At 45.3% G+C, this 21,997-nt stretch overlaps 1 protein-coding gene across 4 annotated transcripts in view; it reads right to left on the bottom strand.

Moving 5' to 3' along the window:
* The window catches only part of LOC135896665 (NLR family CARD domain-containing protein 3-like), a 117,613-nt gene that overhangs the window by 72,339 nt on the left and 23,277 nt on the right, over nt 1-21,997 (bottom strand). For all 4 annotated transcript variants that reach the window (XM_070536133.1, XM_070536136.1, XM_070536134.1 and 1 more), the window contains exon 2: nt 5,412-5,804. In XM_070536133.1, the coding sequence (XP_070392234.1) occupies nt 5,412-5,798 (387 nt within the window). In that variant the 5' untranslated portion in view covers nt 5,799-5,804. The remainder of the gene's footprint in view (nt 1-5,411; nt 5,805-21,997) is intronic.

The raw sequence follows: 21,997 nt of genomic DNA on the forward strand, positions 1-21,997 counted from the left end.
GGCCGACCTCTCTACATTTTCCAGTCATTAAAATACTTCCTAATACAAGAAAATGGTTGCGAGCAAAAACAATTTCTCCATTCTTATCAGCTCAGATAGGAGACCCAGACTAAAACTGCCACTTAAGAGGAAGCTGTAACACAGTGCTAACTCCAATTTTCGTATTCGAATGGACACATATAGAACGCCAACTTTTTTTAAGGCCGGAACCACTACTCCAATGGCAACATAATTTCCGAACTGGGAACAGGTAAATTTTAGTGTTTGTAGCAGGCAGCATTGAATATAGTGTCGGGAGGTTTTATAAAAGGTTTGTTGAAAATCACTGGATGCGTTGAAGAAGAGATTTGCCGATGGTGAGTGGATGCTGTAGTTTCTAAGGTAACATAAGAAATGAAAAGTGAGGTATCCTGAAGAACTGCCATATCTAGAGGCACGTTCGAAATTTGTAGGGAATTTTCCAGAAAAACATGAATAAACTGGGTTGGGAGACTGAAAATGACTAATAAATGCAATCTTACAATTAGATGTGCCATTACGAATAAATATCTCTAAAATGAACGAAATCGTTGAGCACACACGTTTCTTCTCGAACGCAAATATTGCCTATTCAAGAAGAGTTCATAAAATTAGAGCACAGCATCTAAATCAATGAGAAATCAAAGAAGTATGTAAAGCTAAAGATTTAATTCTCAAGTTTTACATGCCAAAACCCCGGTAAGATTACAGGACACGTCGTATTGGAGGACTCCGAATTTATTTTGCCCGCCTGGGATTCTTCGCTGTGCAGCCAATGCTCCAAACAAGGGCATTGTTGCATTTAGCTCACATCGAAATATGGCTGCCGCCACCAGAATTAGAAACCGCAACCTCGTGCTTAGCAGCACAATGTCAAAGCGACCACTCAACCATGGTGAGTGTAAAGCGCTCCTAAGGACGAAAAAGCTCGGGAGGTACGTAAGATATGAAGAGCTATGGCTTCACCTTACGAAGCGCGCAACAGTTGAGCGCCACTGTTAAACTGATCTTCTCAATAGTATAATTATAAAGTTTCAGAACGTCCTTTGAAATAATATATATTGGCTACACTTAATTAGAAGTAACTAAACCAGGGGGCGTTACGTGCCAAAGCCACGATATGAGTTGGCGGCACTCAAGGCCAACAAAGTGTGCTTCGTGCCAGCGTGGCGCGTGTCTCGGCCGTGCGTTAATCGTCCAGTGCTCGAGGGTGATTTCTGCTTAAATAACTTCGTTGAAAAACTTTCGGGGACTCATTTCTAACATGTAGGCCACTAGGCAAGCACTCTCCTTATCAGAGTGCAAGTGCTTAGGCTATTCATTTCAATCTGTGGTGTCACATTTCTCACAACGCACTGTAGTTTTCTTATGACACTGGCAACAGATAGCTAGCCTGTCGTGTAGAATCACAATTTTGTCCAATCGGGCCAATCAATTTGGTGTTTTCAGAAAATATTCTTGGCTCCCTGAACGCTATGACTCTTCAATGTGCTCTTCAAATGTGAGCAGGTCAGCGTCATCCCTTTCTACGCGGTAGTGCTAGTAGGCATTCATACGCATGAAGAAGGCATGCAAGTATCGAATAATACTGCATCTTGCACTTATAACGGCGCAGTATGTTGCAATGGTTTGGTTAAGCCTCAAGACTCCATCCTTGTTAGATTATACTGGTTGATTCTGAAAGGCGTCGATTCCTGACCACGACATTTAAGTAACTTTCTATCCAATCTCTTATTACCTCGTGCTTTGGCTCCCCACACTGAGCGTTAGACGTGACTGCAGCAGCACTGTGGCATTTGCAGTGACAGACGATTTCAACAGAGTCACAACTCAGTAACCAAAACCTTGTGCCCAGAATTTTAAAATTGCTTCAACAATATTCACTAAGACTGGCGCAGTTTAGGAAACACGCACAAAAAAGAGCACCTAAAGCACATTTCATGCACATTCCAAGTATATGTTACAATGGTGGCCATAGCAGTTTGCGTTATTTGCAAGAAAAGTGACCACTTCGTCTACGAAAAAACTGTGAATGTATCTATTGCAGACAGAGATGCATCTTGATGCATTAGCGTGTTGCAGGACTAGGTGCTCAGAGAACACGTTCAGGTCATGGTAGCGCCTACTTTCTGCATACTTTGACATTTTACTGGCGCTTCAGTGACAAACAAGTAGCCACATGGTTCTAAGCTGTGCCTACTTCTTTACCCATGAGAGTGCTGTCCGGGGAATAGTTCGTGCCCGTGGCCTATTCATTACTGCTTGGCTTGTCTGTTACTACTACGGCATACTTCCAGGCGGAATAAGGGAGAGTGCTGCGTGCACCTTATCACAAGGGTCAATGGTTGAAAATTATCTTCAGCCTTTGGTAGGCAGGCGGTTTTCGTTTGCAATAGCCTTATCAAAAAATATCTGCCCTCTTAAAAGGATGAAAACATATCGCGGTTGCTTTAGTTTATCTGCGGTAGGATGTTTGATACCCCATTACTATAGGTTCCCAAAACCGCATCTAATCTGCCTAGTGTCCTGCATATAGGTCAATGCTGGTTCAAATGCTGCAAGTCACGAAATTGTAACTAAAGAGAATAGATAGTCTGCCGCACGTACATTTCGTCCCATATGGACATGTAGTCACATTCTCGGCAACAATCAATCAATTACATTTCAATTCTTATGGGTAAAGTTTGTACCATGAGGTCGTGCCCTTCACGAAGTCCCAATATTCACGATGTTGCAGAGGCCCATTACGTAGAAACAATTTAGCACACACTTACCAAAGTTTGCACAGAGAAGAGATATGACCTCCTAGATAACGGCTGCCAAATGCAAGCTTTTAAACAAGAAATGTTAGGTGCTGCCAACGGGAGAACTGTACTACATGTAGGACACTAGGCATATATTGGTTAAGCGTGAAGAGCCATTCTATCATTTTTTTTCACTCTGACAAATATCGAATCCCGATTATAACCTCCCATCTTGCTCCAATTAGTGTGCTCATATGCAAATCATTTGCCGCACGTGAGCCACGCCTGATGAGTTGGTAACGAGCATGCATGTTTCACGCTTGCATTCTTCATATCCTCACCTATCCCTCTCATTTTACGATATTTATACTTCTTCCTTTTTTCTCCTGTTCTTCACTCGCTATTCTTTTTCTACGTACGTTTCGTCTTCTAGAGCCGGCATGCATATTGTCCCTCTTGGTGGCTATTTCCAGTTTGCTCTCTTCTTCGTCTCTTAGGTTTATGGGTGCCCACCAGAGAAGTCACTAAAAAATATGCTGCAGTAAGTAACCGGCAACGGTGGAGAGGGGCAGGCAACCGCAACGGACGCAGTTCACATGCGATGAACATATACGGCCTTCGGCATGCGAACTTAACTACGACATGGTACAGCTACGTATTGAATAAAATCAAACAGATGAGCTTGTCGACATTTCAGACGCAAACCATTTCTTGCCTCATCCTAGCCACATTTCTGTAGGTAGGTAGGCAGATTCACGTCTCACCTCGTTTTAACGAAACGAAAATTACGATGTGACCGATAGTGGAATTGAAGCTCATCCAAAGCAACAGTCCACAACTTACCACTAGGACACAATCCCACGCACACATTTCCGTCAAAAGCCTGCCAACTCTTTGAAACATTTTGCTAGTGAGTCCCTATGCCCTGTCTCTTGTTTCTTCGTGACATACGACGCTTTAGGGTGCTTTCTTGTTCTGCACTATCTCCGCGATTGGCCACATACCCCAGTACTCTCCTCGTAGTAGACAAGGACATGTAAAAGTTGTGCGACGCCTTGCCGGTTTCATCAGGCCAAGTTAATTACGCTTTAACGATTCTTCCCCGCAGTAGAAGCACCATCATTGTGCTAACATACACTACATGACATGTACATGGGCACGTACGATTTCAGAACACTCAGTTGCAAATCACGTCACAGTCTCTCCCTAACTGCCGTTGAGTTCCGGTGTCGAACCCAACTACTCGCAAGTTTAAATTTGCGTTAATTTCTACCGCAGAAATCGTGCGATTGCCGCCATACGATTGTCTTCAGCATGATCGTCGTCGTGCTGTAGACGTCATACACTCGTTCGTCCGTGATACGCACACACAACAATTGGATTTACACCAACACAATGGTCTGCCTGGTAACACTTTGCAGAAGCAAGGCTGGGTAATCAGGTACCAGCACATTGCTTCGCATAAAACTGATTCCAACAGTGCACGGGACCTGGCCATTTTTTTTTGCATTTCCTTTTCTGTTAGCATTTCAGAAAGCAAAATGGGCCGCATTAACGTCGAAGTTAAGATTTAAAGGGTTAACAAGTCGGGAATTGAACCCGTGACGTCGTGCTCAGGAGCAGAATGGCATCCCAAGATTATGATTAAGGAAGGGAGATAGAGCAGGGAGCAAGAAAACGCAGGGAAGTTAACCAGACTGAGTCCAGTTTGCCAACCTACGCATGGAGAGGAGGGTGGGGGAGTGAAGCCGAGAGGATATTCCGTCTAACCGCACTTCCACATGCACTAAGTTAGATGCAGCATGTATGCATTCCGACACTCGTCCGTTGCCTTCAGGTACTGAGGAAGCACTCGAATGGCTTTCTTAGCTAATGAAATGCGAGGCCAGGCTCCCAAGACATTTCCTTCTGCAAATGCCCTATCGTCTCGTCTGTTCAAGGTACGCTGGAGAGCCTGACGTTGATCATCGAAGCGAGAACAGTGGCACAGAAGACGACTTATGGTCTCTTCACACTTGCACTTAGAACGCATCGGCGAGTCCGCTTTTCCAATACGACAGTTGAAGGAGTCAGCGAATGCTACTGATACACACAGCCGACACAAAATTTTTGCGTCACTTGGTGAAAGGTTTGCCGGTAATGTAAGTTTCAGTGATGGGTCGAGGCTGTTTCAGCGATGGCCAGAAAATGAACGTGGTGGCAAGAGCGAGATTGCGAACCCCTTTTGCAGCGTTTACTCTCGATAAAAGTATAAGGAGTGTCGGTGCTCCAGCCTGGCCACATAGGCCAGCGTCATTGGCCACGACATGATATATTCTTTCAATGGCTCCAGTGAGATTGCGGCATTGTTAGTCATCACCTTATGGAAAAGGAAGTTAACCAAGAACCGATAGTAACACTGCTAACGAGCTGTAACGACGTTTGTGGCGGAGGGCTTAGAAGACAAAATTCTAAATATTTATTTACTATATTGCGTTGTTGAGTACGTAACTTCTTTCCTGTAGAGACGAACTCTCAGTGGAAAAAAATACTGATGAACTATTTGCTCGGAATATTACATGATGTGGATTACTGTGCTGAAATTACAGGGCCAACGTTCTTTATATTATGTGCGGGAACCTCAATGTAACAATCATCTTGTAAGCATACCTGAAGTATGTCGACGCAGCGGTGCCTAGTGACGATGCAGTGGAGGAATATGATCGCTGTCACCATGTGGGGGTCTCTCTTCATTTGTTCATTATTGTTGAAGTTTGTGTAGCAGCGGACAACAATTTTTCCCGGCCCGACTTCAGTCAAATCAGCCCCTATGTAGTACAGCAGTTCATTCAGTGCTGAAAGCTGCTTGAGAAGGCGGCAGGTCCTCGTCTGGCTGTCGGTGCAGTGAACAGGCAGCAGCTGGCTTGACACGCTGGCCTCTGTTCCGAAGGCCACTAGTCTTCTGGCTAGTGCAGATACATCCTCTACTTCCGAGTTCAGTAGCTCCATGTAAAAATCGTCGTCCAGAAAAGCGTTCGAGACCTGTGGTCGTTCCATCACTTCCTGCGAAAATATAAAACACCGAAATATAGAAGCATCGAAGTAAGTCTAAAATATTCTGGTTTTGAAAGTTATAGGAGCGTATAGTTTCGTGGACAACAAGTACGAAATATCTCGCTGAAATTGTTTAGCAATCGCGGCAATGATAGGTGGGCAAATATTTTTCTTCATTACAGCGGCCTCTTTGAGAGACCGCGTGCAAATTGTTTGTGCCTCATTTAGACCAGTATGGGCGCGCGCGGAACCCCCAACATATCTTTTGAGGAAACGCCATGTTTCAATGATGGTTTCTTTATTTTTCTTCTATAATCTTCCGTACGAATGAACTATCGAACCCATAACTACACCGTCACAGTGCATTAGAAGGGGATGGTTATATTTGTATAGTCCAAGAAAACATGAATAGAAATAACTTCGAGGACACCTATGCGCTTCTTATCAGTTGTGAATGCGAAAGCATAAATGACCAATTGAACGCCACTGACCGGTCCTTCAATTTATGAACTCCTCGAAGGCAAGCGAGCCCGTTGAGACTGTTGACTAGCGCCTCCTAGATAACACAATTCCGCGCATCTTGGTCCGTGACGTCATGCTACCGTATAATCTAATGGGGACACTCCCGTATAAGCCTAAGTAAGCCGCGTTAATTTTGACGGGGCCGCTTTCGTCGCGCGGGGCTCCGCAATGAGCGCTTCGATGTTCATTGTTCGGGTAGCCTGACTGCAGCTCTGAGAGGAAATTACGTCTTGTTGGCCTTGTGGTCACGTGAGAGAAAAGTCTCCGGCAAGTCTCAGGCAGCCCTAGGCGTTCGAGGCCATACGAGCCTCGCAAGATCGAACAACCGGCAGTTGGCGCTAGGGTGCTGACGCTGCCGTACACTCAGTGTCGTCTGCTCCACTCTGTGCTTGAAGGAGATGGTGGCTTGGGCGGACGAGATAATTGTGCTGCTTCTAGCAGTAACCGAACTGTCGGACGCATACGAGGCTATTGAAGAGGAACGCGATGAAGTGGACGAGCATGTCGTGAACCTTCTGCTCACCTGTCATTCTTAATTTATTACGTGTGCATGTAGTGCCTGTCTCCATACTTGTAAACATTGCACTCTGCAAGCGTGAATCACAGATAATTTTTTTTAATCGTTCCCTTGTGGAACAAGCAACATACCTACATGCTTTTTAATTCGAACAGTCGGCGCTCGTGCTGGAAATTTCAAATGAATTTCATAAGGAAATGGGCCTTTATATGCAAATATACCGAAGCGATTTCAACCTATCCTTTTACAGATACAAAAAAAAACTCGGCAGCCTGGGTTTCTTTTTGGAGGCGCAATGGGTGTGTTTCTTCTGTCTCTTCACCTCCTCCATATGCCTTGAAAAAGCAACGAAAAAAAATTTATCACTTACAGAGGAATTTTCTGCATAGTCTATACTTTAATGAACGCCAAATATATAACACACGTTTTTTTTAATACGCGAGGTCGATGTTAGGTATAATTTGTTCCACTGAATGACGGTACTTAGCCTCTATGACATTAGTTCATATTTAGCTACAATACTGAGAACAGATATATTGTTGCGATGCGCTCAAAGACGATACTTTTTCCTCTCTGCTTCTATTGCAGTGCACTGAATAATATTGCGCACCGTGAGGTTATTGCCGCACTTACTACATGTCGGAGGATCCCTCCAGTGAAGAGCTAAGAGCGAGTACCGTAAGTGTGTCCTATTCCTAATAGGGAAACAAATACTTCATGGCACCGTGCTGTTTTCTCACTTATCCAGGTCCCTAGTTTTGGTTTTGTCATGTGTAGCTGATTCAATGTTTGGTTATCCCACTCTCCTTGCCAATGCTTCCTCAGTTTACAGCGTAGAACAGACTAAGTCTATGGCATAGATTGGGATATTTCGCCCTCTGCCTCTGAAACTTACTGACGCAGAGTTTTTGTCAGCAGCAACGTTACCTTTTATACCTTTGCGGCCATGTACCCAGCATAAGCCAATCACTTGGCTGCATAAATATGCGGAGCACAGCAAGCTGTACAGTTCATTCAAAAAGGAGTTCTTTTGTTTTCGCAGGATAATCAGAAGTCACTAAAGTTAATGAGTCTTAATTAGCCTTAACGATATTTGTGTGCCTTATGTATTGAACAGCCCAGAGTATAGCGTACGCTTCCGCTGTGAAGATACTGGTGTGTAGATTTCGTCCCCCAGATGTTGAAAATGAGGGTCTTAGAGCTGCTTGAGCAACTTCAGCAGGAGGCTTCGAAGCATCTGTGTAAAATTGAGCACAGAACACTTTCCCAGAGGTTCACTAAATTGTGAATATATATTAACCTCATGGTGCTCGTTTCCATATTTCTACGAAGGAGATGTCACAGCGGATATTCTGCCACTGCCAAGCCGGTGGAAGCCGAGTAGGAGCCATTAGAGATTCTATAAACGAGGGACTCCTGTTGTTTCTCAGAGTGCTTACGACTGGAGGGACAGAGGAGGCTGGATGACTGGACGGTTACAGAACAGCCTGAAAGTAGGCATGTCGCGAATAGTAAATTTACATGGATGCTAAATATCTGATTTGATTTTCAGGGCGTAGCAGAAAGGTAAAATGTCCTTTGTAGATGTAGGCACCTTCTGTCACTTCACCTGGGTTTGCGGGACAAGACCTTCAGTATATTCACTATCTTCATACACTTCGCTTTCAGATAGTTGAAGTGGCGAATAAATGTAAATTTATAGTCCGAAATGAGGCCCAAAATTTATGCTCATGGCTGACAGGTACCTCTTGTCGATTAAAATAAATAGAGAGGTCAGGTAATATGCTCTTCTTATTCCAGAAGAGAACAGACGTGCTTTTTTACTGGCTTAGTTTAATCCCACTCTCGCCAGCCCACATACACAATTTATTAGGCCCAAGCTGTACATGTCGCTCAAAGATCGAAATGCTACACGATATAGAACCTATTTGTACGTCATCCCCATACACATGATGATGATGATTATGATGATGATATGTGGGGTTTTATGGCGCAAGGGCCACTCATGGCCAAAGAGCGCCAAGCAATGTTTTAATGGAGTCAATGATGCAAGTAATGATCAATGGCGGCGTGGTTGGCTATAACAATGGAACCTGGCTGTATAGGGGCCATAAAACAATAGTAAAATTAATATATATCTAATAAAATTGTCACAGTGACTTTTTAGATGTACTATGAATTTAAAAGATATGTTCTCATGGAGGGATGGAATAAAATATGTAAATGCCAATTGCTATTGCCTCAAGAGGCCCTTAAGTGCAAGGGCCTGTAGGCACGTGCTCTACAAAATGCTACTATCGCAGCAGCAGCGTCTGGTAAGATGCTGTGCTACGAATCTCTTCGGCCTATAACTTGCAATGAATTAACATCTCCCAGAAAGTTAAAAACTGATTTTCTGTGAAAAAATGGGTCAGCACCAAGCAACATTGCAGGATGAAAAGGAATGTTTTGTCGGTAGGCTAGAGGGAAGTGTTTTTTCCTTTGAGTTTCCATTTCTCTACACTCCAGCAAGACATGGAGGACGGTTAGTGTCTTGCCACATCTACAGCATATGGGATGTTCGCTACCGGTCAAGAGATAAGAGTGCGTGCCATACGTACGACCTATCCGAAGGCGGCAGAAAATGACCTCGATTCACCGTATTTTTGTTATCGGTGGGAAATTTCGTAATTGTGGCTCGATCAAATGGAGTTTATTCGAGGTTTCTGTGTCCCACTTGTGTTGCCAATGCCTTCGAAGTTTTTTGCGCAGAAATGGCTTTAAGTCTGAGGCAGGGATACCTACGGAACAGCTGCCAGCTTTCGTTGCAATGGATGTGGCAATTTCATCTGCAAGCATGTTGCCCTTAATGTCTCTGTGCCCAGGTACCCAACATATAATGACGTGCTGATTAGATGTATATGCTGTGCACAGGACGAATATAGCTCATTGAGTACAGGACTGTTGCGTTTCTGGAGTGACAGAGATTTTACGACACTAAGGGAGTCTGTGAATATAATAACCTTTTGCAACTTCATTTTCTTGATATGTTTACCAGCTGTCAGTACAGCATATGCCTCAGCAGTGAATATGCTTGTTTCTGGGTGCAGGACGTTGGAGTCTGAAAATGATGGACCGATGGCTGCATACGAAACGCCGGCATGCGACTTTGAGGCATCTGTGTAAAATTCCTGGCAAGAGTACTTCGACTGAAGTTCAAGAAAGGGCATTTCAATGTGTACCTGGGGAACGTTCTTCGTTATTTCAACGAACGAAGTATCACACTCAATGAGCTGCCATTGCCACGGCGGACATAGCATGACAGGAGCCATAAGAGGATTTTCAAAAAGTGGAACATCCATTTCTTGACTGAGTTTCCGTACACGCAGTGGGAAGGGTTCTCTAACTGCCGGTCGATTATTAAATAAAGTTGTAGATGTCATGTTGTTTACACTTGGGTAAGAGGCATGCTCACGGTTTGCATTTACCTTCAGAAAATACATAAAACTTGAGTACGACCTCTGAAGATGAAGCGACCACTCATTAGCTTTAACGTAAAGGCTCTCCACAGGACTTGTCCTGAAGGCACCGGTCACCAGGCGGATACCTTGGTGATGGACAGGATCCAGCATCTTCAATGCACAAGGGCTAGCCGAAAGATAAACTATTGCCCCATAATCTAAGCGTGTTCGGATGAGGCGCTTGTAAAGGTTCAGCATGCATTTCTTATCACCACCCCACGTTGTGTGTGACAAAATTTTAAGAATGTTCATGGTTTTTAGGCATTTGTTTCTGAGGTACTTCAGGTGTGAAATAAAGGGTAATTTCGTGTCTAAAATAACGCCCAAAAATTTGTGTTCTGTGCTCACAGGTATGTGCTGTCCCTGAAGTTCAACTTCAGGATTTGCTATGAGACCTCTTTTTTGAGTGAAAAGAAGACAGGTACTCTTGCTGACATTGAGCGTAAAGCCATTTTCATCAGCCCACTTAGACACCTTGTTTAAACAAAGCTGTACTTGTCGCTCGCAGATCGCGAGATTACCTGACTTAAATCCAATCTGAATGTCATCAACATATAGTGAATAAAATATACTACGCGGTATTGATGAGCGCAAGCAATTCATTTTTATGATAATAAGTGTGCACCTAAGCACGCCACCCTGCGGTACCCCAGTTTCCTGTAGAAATGGTCTCGAGAGAACATTACCAATTCTGACACGGAATGTGCGATTTGATAAATAGCTTTCTATTACATTAAGCATTTTTCCGCGGATGCCCAACTCTAATAAGTCACGTAAAATTCCATACCGCCACGTGGTGTCGTAAGCCTTTTCCATGTCTAAGAATACAGAAAAAAAGAAGTGTTTGTGTATGAAAGCGTCGCGAATATATGCTTCAATGTGAACGAGGTGGTCTGTCGTCGATCGGCCTTCCCTAAAACCACACTGATATGGGTCAAGGAGCTTGTTGAATTCAAGGAAGTGCAAGAGCCTGCGATTTATCATTTTCTCAAAGAGCTTACATAGACAGCTTGTGAGTGCTATGGGCCGGTAGCATGCCACAGAGGACGGATCTTTACCTTGTTTCAAAACAGGGACTACAATCGCCTCTTTCCATGCCAATGGAATGTCTCCTGTTTCCCAGATAGTGTTGAAAATAGACAACAGAGCCATCTGCGTGTCAGGGTGAAGATGTTTTATCATTATGTACATGACTCTGTCGGCTCCGGGCGCCGATTTCGTGCAGCCGTTCAAGGAAGCTTTGAACTCAGCAATGCTTAATGGATGATTGTACGGTTCACTTCCGCTAGCTTTACGGTTCAGTGCCTTACTTTCAGCTATCTGTTTATGTTGCTGGAATGACTGCGCGTAGCTCGCAGAGCTCGAAACCCGCTCCAAGTGTCCTCGCAGAGCGTTCGCCTGGTCTTGAAGGCTGTGGCTTTCACCATCAACCAAAGGCTTGTTGTAGGTTTGCCGAGTAATTAATTTTCTTAGCCTGTTCCAGACTTTTGCTTCTTGTATATAGGAATTTATGCTTGTGACGTATTTTTCCCAGCTTTCTCTTTTAGCGATACGACGCGTTCGTCTGCCTTTGGATTTCACGTGCTTAAAGTTGATGAGGTTTTCTGCCGTTTTTGACTGACGTAGCAAACGCCAGGCTTTGTTTTGCTCCTTACGCGCATTCTTGCATTGATCCTTCCACCACGGCACGCGCCTCTTTTTTGCAGTTTCCTTCGTTTGTGGAATGCACTCTATTGCAGTGTCAATTATAAAAGCGGTGAAATAAGCAATAGCATCGTTCACACTAAAATCTTTAAAAGTGTTTCGCCGCATCTGGGTGATTTCCCGAAATTGTTTCCAATCTGCGGATGCGACTTTCCATAGAGGGGGGTGTGCCAGGAATTCATTTTGTTCTAAAGCTTTGAGGCAGATGGGAAAATGATCACTCCCATATGGGTTTTCGACTACCTCCCATTCTAGGCAAGGTACAAGTGTAGCCAAGCAGATAGCTAAATCTATCGCAGAGTACGTGCCATGTGTTGTGCTATAGAATGTCGGCTCCTTTTTATTTAAAATGCATGCATCTGAAGAAACAAGGAAATTTTCCATTAAGCGGCCTTTGACATCGCATCGAGAGTCTCCCCAGAGAGTATGGTGCGCGTTGAAATCCCCAACGAGTACGTAGGGCTCAGGAAGCTCATCGAATAGACTAAGATATTCTGTTCTTTGGAGTCGATAATTGGGTGGTATGTACACAGAAGAGATTGTAATGAGTTTACCTAACAGTAAGGCTTGAACCCCAACTGCCTCAAGAGGCGTTCGGAGTTCCAGGCCTGGCATGCTACACGCTTATCAACTATAATCGCGACACCACCGGACGAAGCAAAAGCATCGTCATGGTCCTTGCGAAAAATGTTAAATTGGGGTAGAAATCCTGTCTGTAACTTTCAATTGGGTCTCTTGTACACACAGCACCTTTGGATTATATTTACGCAAGAGTTCCTTGACACCATCGAGGTTATGTAGGAGACCCCTGACGTTCCATTGTAATATTTGTGTCTCCATAGCTGATAGTGTGCGAGTGCTGTGCGTTAAGAGAGGAAACTTGATTTAGATTACAGGGCCTTCCCAGGCCCTGTAATGCGGAGTTTGTCTTTCTTGCCGCCGTCCTGAGACTGGCGGCGATCCTTGGGCGCTTGCTGCGCCGTCTGGCTTGAAGTAGTGTCCATTGCCTCTTGAGAGGCACTGGACGTCCGCTCTTGTGAGGGGCGCGTGTGTCGTGAAGGCTTCACCTGAGCAGATGAGACCTTCGTGCCTACCGACCCTGAGGTCGATGGGCCCTCTTTCTGTGACGGTGAGGCAGCGTTGGCTGCTATCGCCGAGGGGGCTGGTGGCACAAGCTCGGCCACACTCTTTGTGGGCCGGGCTGGTGCCGGAGTCTGCTGCGGCGTTGCCCCCTTACGCGCCGCACCAACATAGCCTGCGGTATGAATGAATGAAACACGTTTTCGCGCTTCTTGAAACGATATATTCTCTTTAACTTTCAGTGTAATAATATCGTTTTCTTTTGTCTACGTCGGACATGATCGGGAATATGTGGCGTGATCACCGTCGCAGTTCACACAGTGGAGTGCGCTAGTGCAGTTGTCGGAAGCGTGCTCTTGACCACATTTTGCTCAAGTGAGACGGCCTCGGCAGCTTTGTGAGCCATGGCAATTCTTTGACATTTGAAACATCTACGTGGATTTGGAATGTATGGTCTTACTCGTGTTTTTGTGTATCCTGTATCGAGAGATTCTGGCAGAACGCTTGTAGCAAACGTGGGAATGAGATGTTTTGTAGGAATTTCTTTGCTGTCGCGCTTGATCATTATTCTTTGTACTTTGACAACTTCTTGTTCCTTCCATACTTTGAGTAGTTCTTCACTCAGGTTCAAAAGATCGGCGTCTGATACCACACCTCTGCATGTGTTCATAGATCGATGCGGCGTCACTGTGACTTCGACATCACCAAAAGCCAGAATATTTGAAATCTTTTCACGTTGGAGTTGGTCACGCACTTCAAGCAGTAGGTCGCCGCTAGCCATTTTAGCAATCTTGTATCCAGGACCAAGAGCATCGGTGAGAACTTTCGCAACGGTGAATGGTGAAAGGGTTCTTACTGTCTTATCAGGGCACTGACTATGTATGACGTGGTAGCGCGGGAAGGATTCCTTGCGTTGGGCAGAGAATTGAAAAGTTTCTTCGGTGCGCCCTCTTTTCGAAAGAGGGCGATCAGGAAGTCGGGGAAAGGTGCTTAAAGCCATCAATAACCTATTACATTTCGGCAGCTATGCCAGCCACCCACCACCGAGCCCAACAAGGGGACGCTGCGAGACCCGAAGGAAACGCAGACGCCAGTTGTACATAGCTACTATAACCCAATATAATAGATCCAAGGCTGGATGAACTACGCCAGGTTAACCCTCGTTGCCTGGAGAATTGGAAGTAAACGAAGTGAGAAGAAGACAGGAAAGGTGGAAAGTGAGAGAAAGACGAAGGTTTAAGAGAGAGAAAGATAGGAAAAGGCAACTACCGATTTCCCCCGGGTGGGTCAGTCCGGGGGTGCCATCTATGTGAAGCAGAGGCCAAAGGGGTGTGTTGCCTCCGCCGAGGGGCCTTAAAGGTCCAAACACCCAACATCAGCTCAACCCCCAGGACCCCCCTTTCCCCAGACACGGCTAAGCCGCGCACGGCTACACGCGGGAGGGTCGAACCCTCGTGTGCTCGGGTACGTGGTGTCGCAGCCCACCAAACGCCTGCTGACGCAGACGCCCCTGCGGGGCCCCATACACAGAATAAAATATATTGTACATGATATGATATTATGGAGAGAGTTCATTTTGCAACAAATAGAGTGCAGCTAAGCACACTACCTGGTGGTGCACCTGCTTCCTGTGTAATTAGACGAGATAGCACATCGCCGATTCTAACACGGAACGTGCCGTTAGACCGTTAAATTTGTATGAAATTAAGCCAATCGCCTGGGATTCCCCTTTTAGCAAGGTCAAGGAGAATTCCGAAACGCCACTTGCTGTCGTATGCCTTCATATCAATAAATACTCACAGAAAGAACTGCTTATGCACAAAAATATCGCGAATATTCCTCTCGATGCGGACAAGGTGATCAGTTGTGGATCTACGTTCCCTGAAACAACCCTGTGGTGGGTCTAATAGCTTTTTACTTTCCAGAAATTAAGCAGACACGAGTGAATCATAATGTCAAACCGTTTATATAAGCAACTTGTCAAGGCTATACGCCTATAACTGTTGACCGAAGTTTATTATTGCTTCTTTCCAAGCGGCGGAATGCAGCCGGCTGAGAACACGGAGTAGGAGAGTGACAATAGTGTTTGGTGGCTTTCAGGGTGTAGGTGCGATAATTTCATACACTATTCTATTGCTTTCTGAAGCGGACTTGTTACAACCGCCACGTGCATCCTGAAATTCCTACATGTTGAGCGGACGGCTGTCCAGCTTATTTCTAGTTCCTTTCGGATCCAGAGGCAATTACTTCGCTTGTTGCAGGTATCTCATAAATGTATCTGAGTATTGGGATAAGCTAGAAATCATTTCAAGATGTGCCCCTATGGAATCAGCTTGGTCAATATGTGTGTCACCTTGTGTGTTTATTAATGGCAGACGATGAGTTTCACGGCGTTTTATTATGTTTTCTCTTTTCCAGTTTCTTTAGACTGTATATGAATTAATGCTAGATATGTATTTTTGCCAGAGAGAAACGAAGAGCGAAAGGCAGGAAGGATAACGAAGGGCCTGCCTGGTTGGCTACCCTACACTTTGGGAGAGGGAAAAGGGAAGAACAGATAAGGAGAGAAAATAACAGTAACAGTCATTCACAGTCAGTCGCAGTGGAATTTCCATTGTCATTTTTTGTCAGCTTTCTCTTTTGGCACGGTGGCCTGTTTTCCCACCTTCAGACTTTATTTTCTTGAAGGTTATCAAGTTATAGGTAGTTGGATTCGCTAGTGTGACTCCAAGCCTTATTTTGATTTTTTGAGAGCTTCCTTCCACTCCTGCTTCCACCAGAGAATACGTCGTTTAGAGGGTGATCACTTTGTTTCCAGGATGCATGTTGTTGCAGCATCAGTCATAAACGCTGTTAAATGACACTATATCATCGATAAGGCGAGTAAAGATGTCTACCCAGGTCATATGTGTCAGCTTTCTGTACCGTTTTCAGTCGGCACTGTGGACTTTCAAATGGGACAGAATTGGAGAACACTCATCGCTTTTTCTTCATTTCAAGGCAATTGGGCGTTCAAGTTCAATCGCGTTCAAGTTCAAGTAAGGCACAAGTGTACTTGATGCAGTGCTTAAATGTATAAATGGAAACGTTTTTTTGCCACGCTGTAGAATGTGGGCTCTTTTTTATGTAGTAAGCAAGCGCTTGTGGAGAAGAACTTCTCTAATAATCGACCTCTCGCATCACATCGAGGATCTCCCCAGATGGTGTCATGTGTATTAAAATCGTCTACTACAATGTACGGTTCGGGAAGCTGTGGTAAAGCTCTCGAATCCCGGCTTGGAAAGTTGATAACTAGGAGGAACGTATATAAAACTAACGGTGAGCAGCTTATCAAACAACACGTTTGTGATTGCAACTGCCTGAAACGTAGTGTGCAGCTTCAAGTTCTGGCAGTCGACACCATTATCCACCGTTATGGCCACACCGCCCGACTAGGCAAGGGCATCGTTGCGGTCTTTGCGATAGAGGGCATATTGTCAGAGAAAGTGTGTGACGGACTGAGGTGTGTGTCTTGAACAGAGAGCACCCTTGCATATAACTTATGTAGTATTTTCCTAATGTGATCAAGATTATGTATCAGACCTCACAAATTCCAATGTATTAGTTGTGTAGCCGTATTGGAAGTGCTTTGTGCTGTGTTTCAAGGTAAACAAATTTATGCCACGGGACCTTTCCAGGTCCCCTTATACAGCATTGTTCTGTTTTCCCGGCGCGCTCCACGCAGCTGCGCCGTTTCTTAGGTGTCAGAGGTGCCGGACTAGTGTTGCTTCCATGCAACACCTCTTTAGAGGTGCCGGAGGACACCCACTCGGCAGGAACACTCGGTTTTCTTTAGGGGGGGGGGAGCGGCTATCTGCATGCGTATTGACCCTGGGACCGGCAGGCTCGGAGGTCTACTGTCCCTTCATTCCAGGGCACAGAACAGCACTAGGCTGCTCCGGCCGGACAAGCTGACGGTGGAACCACCGTCACACCCCGGGTGACTCGGGCGGCAGACGGAGGATGTGGCGTTGGCCCCGGCGCGCCACGTGACTGTAGAACGGATTAGACTGATTGTGAACAGAATAACGCATGCGCTCTGCTGGAAAGAAAATGTTTAGTTTGACCTTGGGTTGATTTATTTCTTTTTCTTTCTTCCATAACGGGCCCGATCACAAATAAGCGGGATGATCGCCGTCACAGTTAGCACAGTGGTTTGTGAAAGCACAGATGTATAAGGCTTGCTATATAGGTGCATACTTTGCCCAAGTAGCGTGCCCTCGGCAGCTCTGAGACCCATGCCGAAAACTGTTACACGTCAAGAATCGTCGCGGATGGGGAATGTACTGTCGTACGCGAAGTCTACAATATCGGGCCTCTATTGAATCAGGGAGTTCACTTGTTCCAAATGTAATTATTACGTGCGAGGTTGGAATGCCCTTGCCGTCGCGCCTTAATTCGTTGCACCTTTACTACTTTCTGGTCTTCCCACATATCCAACAGCTCGCTTTCACTGAGTTTAATGAGGCCATAATTGGAAATGACACTGCGCACAGTGTTCATTGCCCTGTGGGGACCCACAGAGACAGGAAGGGCACCAAACTCAACAATTTTTCTCTGTTTATTGTATTGATGCTTATGACGTACTTCCAGAAGGTCGCCGCTTCCCATTTAAGTTACGTTGTAACCAGAGCCGATTGCTTCAGTCAGACATATTGCGGCAGCGTATGGAGATAATGAACGGACTGTCTTGGTTTCATGTTGACTATATTAGGAATGGCACATGGGAAATGTTTCTTTTGGTTTCATAAAAATGTCGAGGGTTTCATCAGTGAGTGATCAGGAAGGGGGAGGGGGGGGCACTTGAAGCCATAGATACCATTACTGCGCGCTGCCCACCTCAGAACCAAACCTGGGGATGTCACAGGATTCACCATCATCATCATCAGCCTGGTTACGCCCACTGCAGGACAAAGGCCTCTCCCATACATCTCCAACTACAGAGCTCATGTACTAATTGTGGCCATGTTGTCCCTGCAAACTTCTTAATCTCATCCGCTCACCTAGCTTTCTGCCGCCCTCTACTACGTTTCCCTTCCCTTGGAGTCCAGTGCGTTACCCTTAATGACCATCGGTTATCTTTCCTCCTCAATACATGTCCTGCCCATGCCTATTTCTTTTTCTTGATTTATACTAAGATATCATGAACTCGCGTTTGTTCCCTCACCCAATCTGCACTTTTTTTATCCCTTAGCGTTACGCCTAAGGGATAGCTCGTTGTGTTGTCCTCAATTTAAGTAGAAACCTTTGCGTAAGCCTCCAGGTTTTTGCCCCGTATGTTTTTGCCCCTTAAGACACAGCTGTTATATACTTTCCTCTTGAGGTATAATGGCAACCTGCTGTTCATGATCTGAGAATGCCTGCCAAACACACCCCAGCCAATTCTTTTTCTTCTGATTATTTCAGTCTCATGTTCAGGATCCGCAGTCACTACCTGTCCTAAGATCTATTCCACTTCCAGTGCCTCACTACCTATAGTAAACTGGTGTGCTCTTCCGAGACTGTTGAACATTACTTTAGCTTTCTACAGAATAATTTTAGACCCACCCTTCGGCTTTGCCTCTACAGGTCAGTGAGCGTGCATTGCAGTTGGTGCCCTGAGTTACTAAGCAAGGCAATATCATCAGCGAATCGCAATTTACTAAGGCGTTCTCCATTAACTCTTATCCCCATTTCTTCGCAATCCAGGTCTCTGGATACCTCCTGTAAACACGCTTTGAATAGCATTGGAGAGATCGTATCTCCCTGCCTGACGCCTTTCGTTACGGTGATTTTGTTGCTTTCTTTATGGAGGACCACGGTGGCTGTGGAGCCGTTATAGATATACTTCAGTATTCTTACATACGGTTGTCTACACCCTGATTCCGCAATGCCTCCATGACTGCTGAGGTTTCGACTGAATCAAATGCTTTCTCGTAATCAATGAAGGCTATATATAAGGGTTGGTTATATTCCACACATTTCTCTATCACATGATTGATAGTGTGAATATGGTCTATTGTTGAGTAGCCTTTGGCACTTTGTTTGACGGATGGCTATGGTGTTCGTGATTCTATTTGCGATTACCTTAGTAAATACGTAGTAGGCAACGGACAGCAAACTAATCAGTCTATAATTTTTCAAGTCCTTGGCGTCCCCTTTCTCATGGATTAGGATTATGTTACCATTCTTCCAAGATTCCGGTACGCTCGAGCTCTTGAGGCATTGTGTATACAGGGTGGCCAGTTTTTCAAGAACAATATGCCCCCCCCCCCTCCTTCAACAAATGTGTTACCGGATCCTCCTCAGCATAGCTCCCAAGGCGGTCTTTACTTCTTCCGGCGTTACTTGTGGGATTTCGAATTCCTCTAGATTATTCTATCTCACGATATCATCGTAGGTGTCACTGTTACTGTATAAATCTCTATAGAACTTCTCAGCCACTTGAACGATCCCATCCATATTAGTGATGATATTGCCGGCTTTGTCCCTGAACTCATATATCTGATTCTTGCCTATTCCTAGTTTCTTCTTCACGGCTTTTAGTCTTCCTCCGTTCCTGAGAGCATGTTCAGTTCTATCTATATTATACTTCCTTATGTGAGCTCTCACGCTTGTTCATTACCTTGGATAGTTCTCCCAGTTCTATTCTAGCTGTAGGGTTAGAGGCTTTCATACATTGTCGTTTCTTCATCAGATCTTTCGTCTCCTGCGATAGTTTACTGTTATCCTGTCTAACGGAGTTGCCACCGACTTCTATTGCAGACTCCTTAATGATACCCCTGAGATTGTCGTTAATTTTTTCAACGCTAAGGTCCTCTTCCTGTGTTAAAGCCGAATACCTGTTCTGTAGCTTGATCCGGAATTCCTCTATTTTACCTCTTACTGCTAACTCATTGATCGGCTTATGTGCCAGTTTTTTTTCCGTTCTTTCCTCAAGTCTAGGCTTATTCGAGTTCTTACCTTCCTATGGTTACTGCAGCGCACCTTGTTGAGCACGTCCACATCTATGATGCCAAGGTTAGCACAGAGAACAAGGTCTATTTCATTTCTAGTGTCGTCATTCAGGCTCCTGCTCCAGTTTCGGCTATCCCGCTTGCGGAAGAAGGTATTAATTATCCGCATCTTATTCTGCTCTGCTTAGTCTACGAATAACTCTCCCCTGCTAATCCTAGTTCCTATGCCATATTCATTCACTGCCTTGTCTCCAGCCTACTTCTTGCCTATCTTGGCATTGAAGTCGCCCATCAGTAGAGTGTATTTTGTTTTGACCTCACCCATCGCCGATTCCAGGTCTTCATAGAAGCTTTTGACTTCCCGGTCATCATGACTGGATGTAGGGGCATACACATGTACGACCTTCAATTTGTACCTCTTATTAAGGCTCACAACAAGACCTGCCACCCTCTCGTTAATGCTATAGAATTACTGTACGTTACAAGCTATATTCTTGTTAATCAGGAACCCGACTCCAAGTTCTCGCCTCTCCGTGTCATGCGAAGCAGAGGCCGAAGGGGTGTGTTGTCTCTACCGGGGTACCTTAAAGGTTCGAAAACCCGGCATCAGCTCAACTGCCAGGATCCCCCTTTCCCTAGACACGACTAAGCCGCACACTGCTACACGTGCGAGGGTCCAACCCTTCGGCGCTCGGGCACGTGGTGTAGCAACACACCTAACGCCTGCTGACGCAGACACCCCTGCGAGTGCTGAGGTCGCGCAGGCATTAGGCCCTCCCCATACGTGGGCCGATCCCGAAGACTGTGAAATGCCGGGCCGACCCGCCGCGGAGGTGCAGTTCGCCATTAAGGAGCCCACATACACAGCTTCGTTGGTCATCCTTCACAGAATGGAAGGGCACTGGGTCTTTTTCTTCGAAGAAACGCTTTGCCACGATATGCACACGCAAATTCCACATAATGTCTAGGTGATTAGATATGCGCGATCATTGGTTCGCTACCCTTGTGCAAAAGACATAAGGTGGATATAGTACTCATGATGTAGCTTGGGCGTATTGCAATGTAACCAGCTTGTTCTTTGAACATTTACCAAACGTGATCGTCTTCAGCGAGCATAATGCCTGAGTCTGAAGCGGTGCTGAGGCAAGCTACAAACATTTATACACACTGATATGCGGCAAACGTCGAAGTGTGAACGTCTGGATCGGGTGCTTGAGTAGATGACATACGGGAGAGGTGCGGGCGGGAGTTAAATGCGACTACGCTCAACGAATGTGCACCCTATCGGTGGCATCTTGCTACACACCAATAATCGTCATCTGCCTTGCTTGAGTTTCCTTGCTCAAAAACGCTGCGCTCGGTACTTTCATGTCAAGAACTGATAATGTATTAGTGTGTAGCATAATGAAAAAAAAGTTTTAACTGAAGGGCGTACAAGCATTCATTTAACCATTTTATGACACCTCCTGGGCATCCGCGGTGTGACATCGGTACAAGGAGCATAATGTCCATTGGGTCCGTATAGTTTTTTCCTAGTTATAGTGGTGGGATGCTGCTTTGAAAACCGCACATCCAACAATCTGTACGCATGCACGACGTCTCGTAGGTAACGTTTAACGGCACCATGGATTGCTTCATACATTCGTACAAATCCTGGAACGTGACGATATAAAAGCACTTGCACAGATGTGTGAAGGAACAAATCATTCATTGTGGTTTTGTTTGTGCGGCTGGTTCATTCCTCAAGTCTACGCCCATATGAAAATTGTGAAAACGCGGGGAATTTTTTAGGATCTTGATCCCCGACGCACACAGCAGAGAATACCACATTGCGGTGGTAAGATATAGCTTACAGACTGTGGCACGCGAGAACCTTGACAGCTGTCGCCCTTGCTACGATTGAAC

Source organism: Dermacentor albipictus, chromosome 3 (genome assembly GCF_038994185.2).
Source record: "Dermacentor albipictus isolate Rhodes 1998 colony chromosome 3, USDA_Dalb.pri_finalv2, whole genome shotgun sequence".
NCBI classification, from domain to species: domain Eukaryota; kingdom Metazoa; phylum Arthropoda; class Arachnida; order Ixodida; family Ixodidae; genus Dermacentor; species Dermacentor albipictus.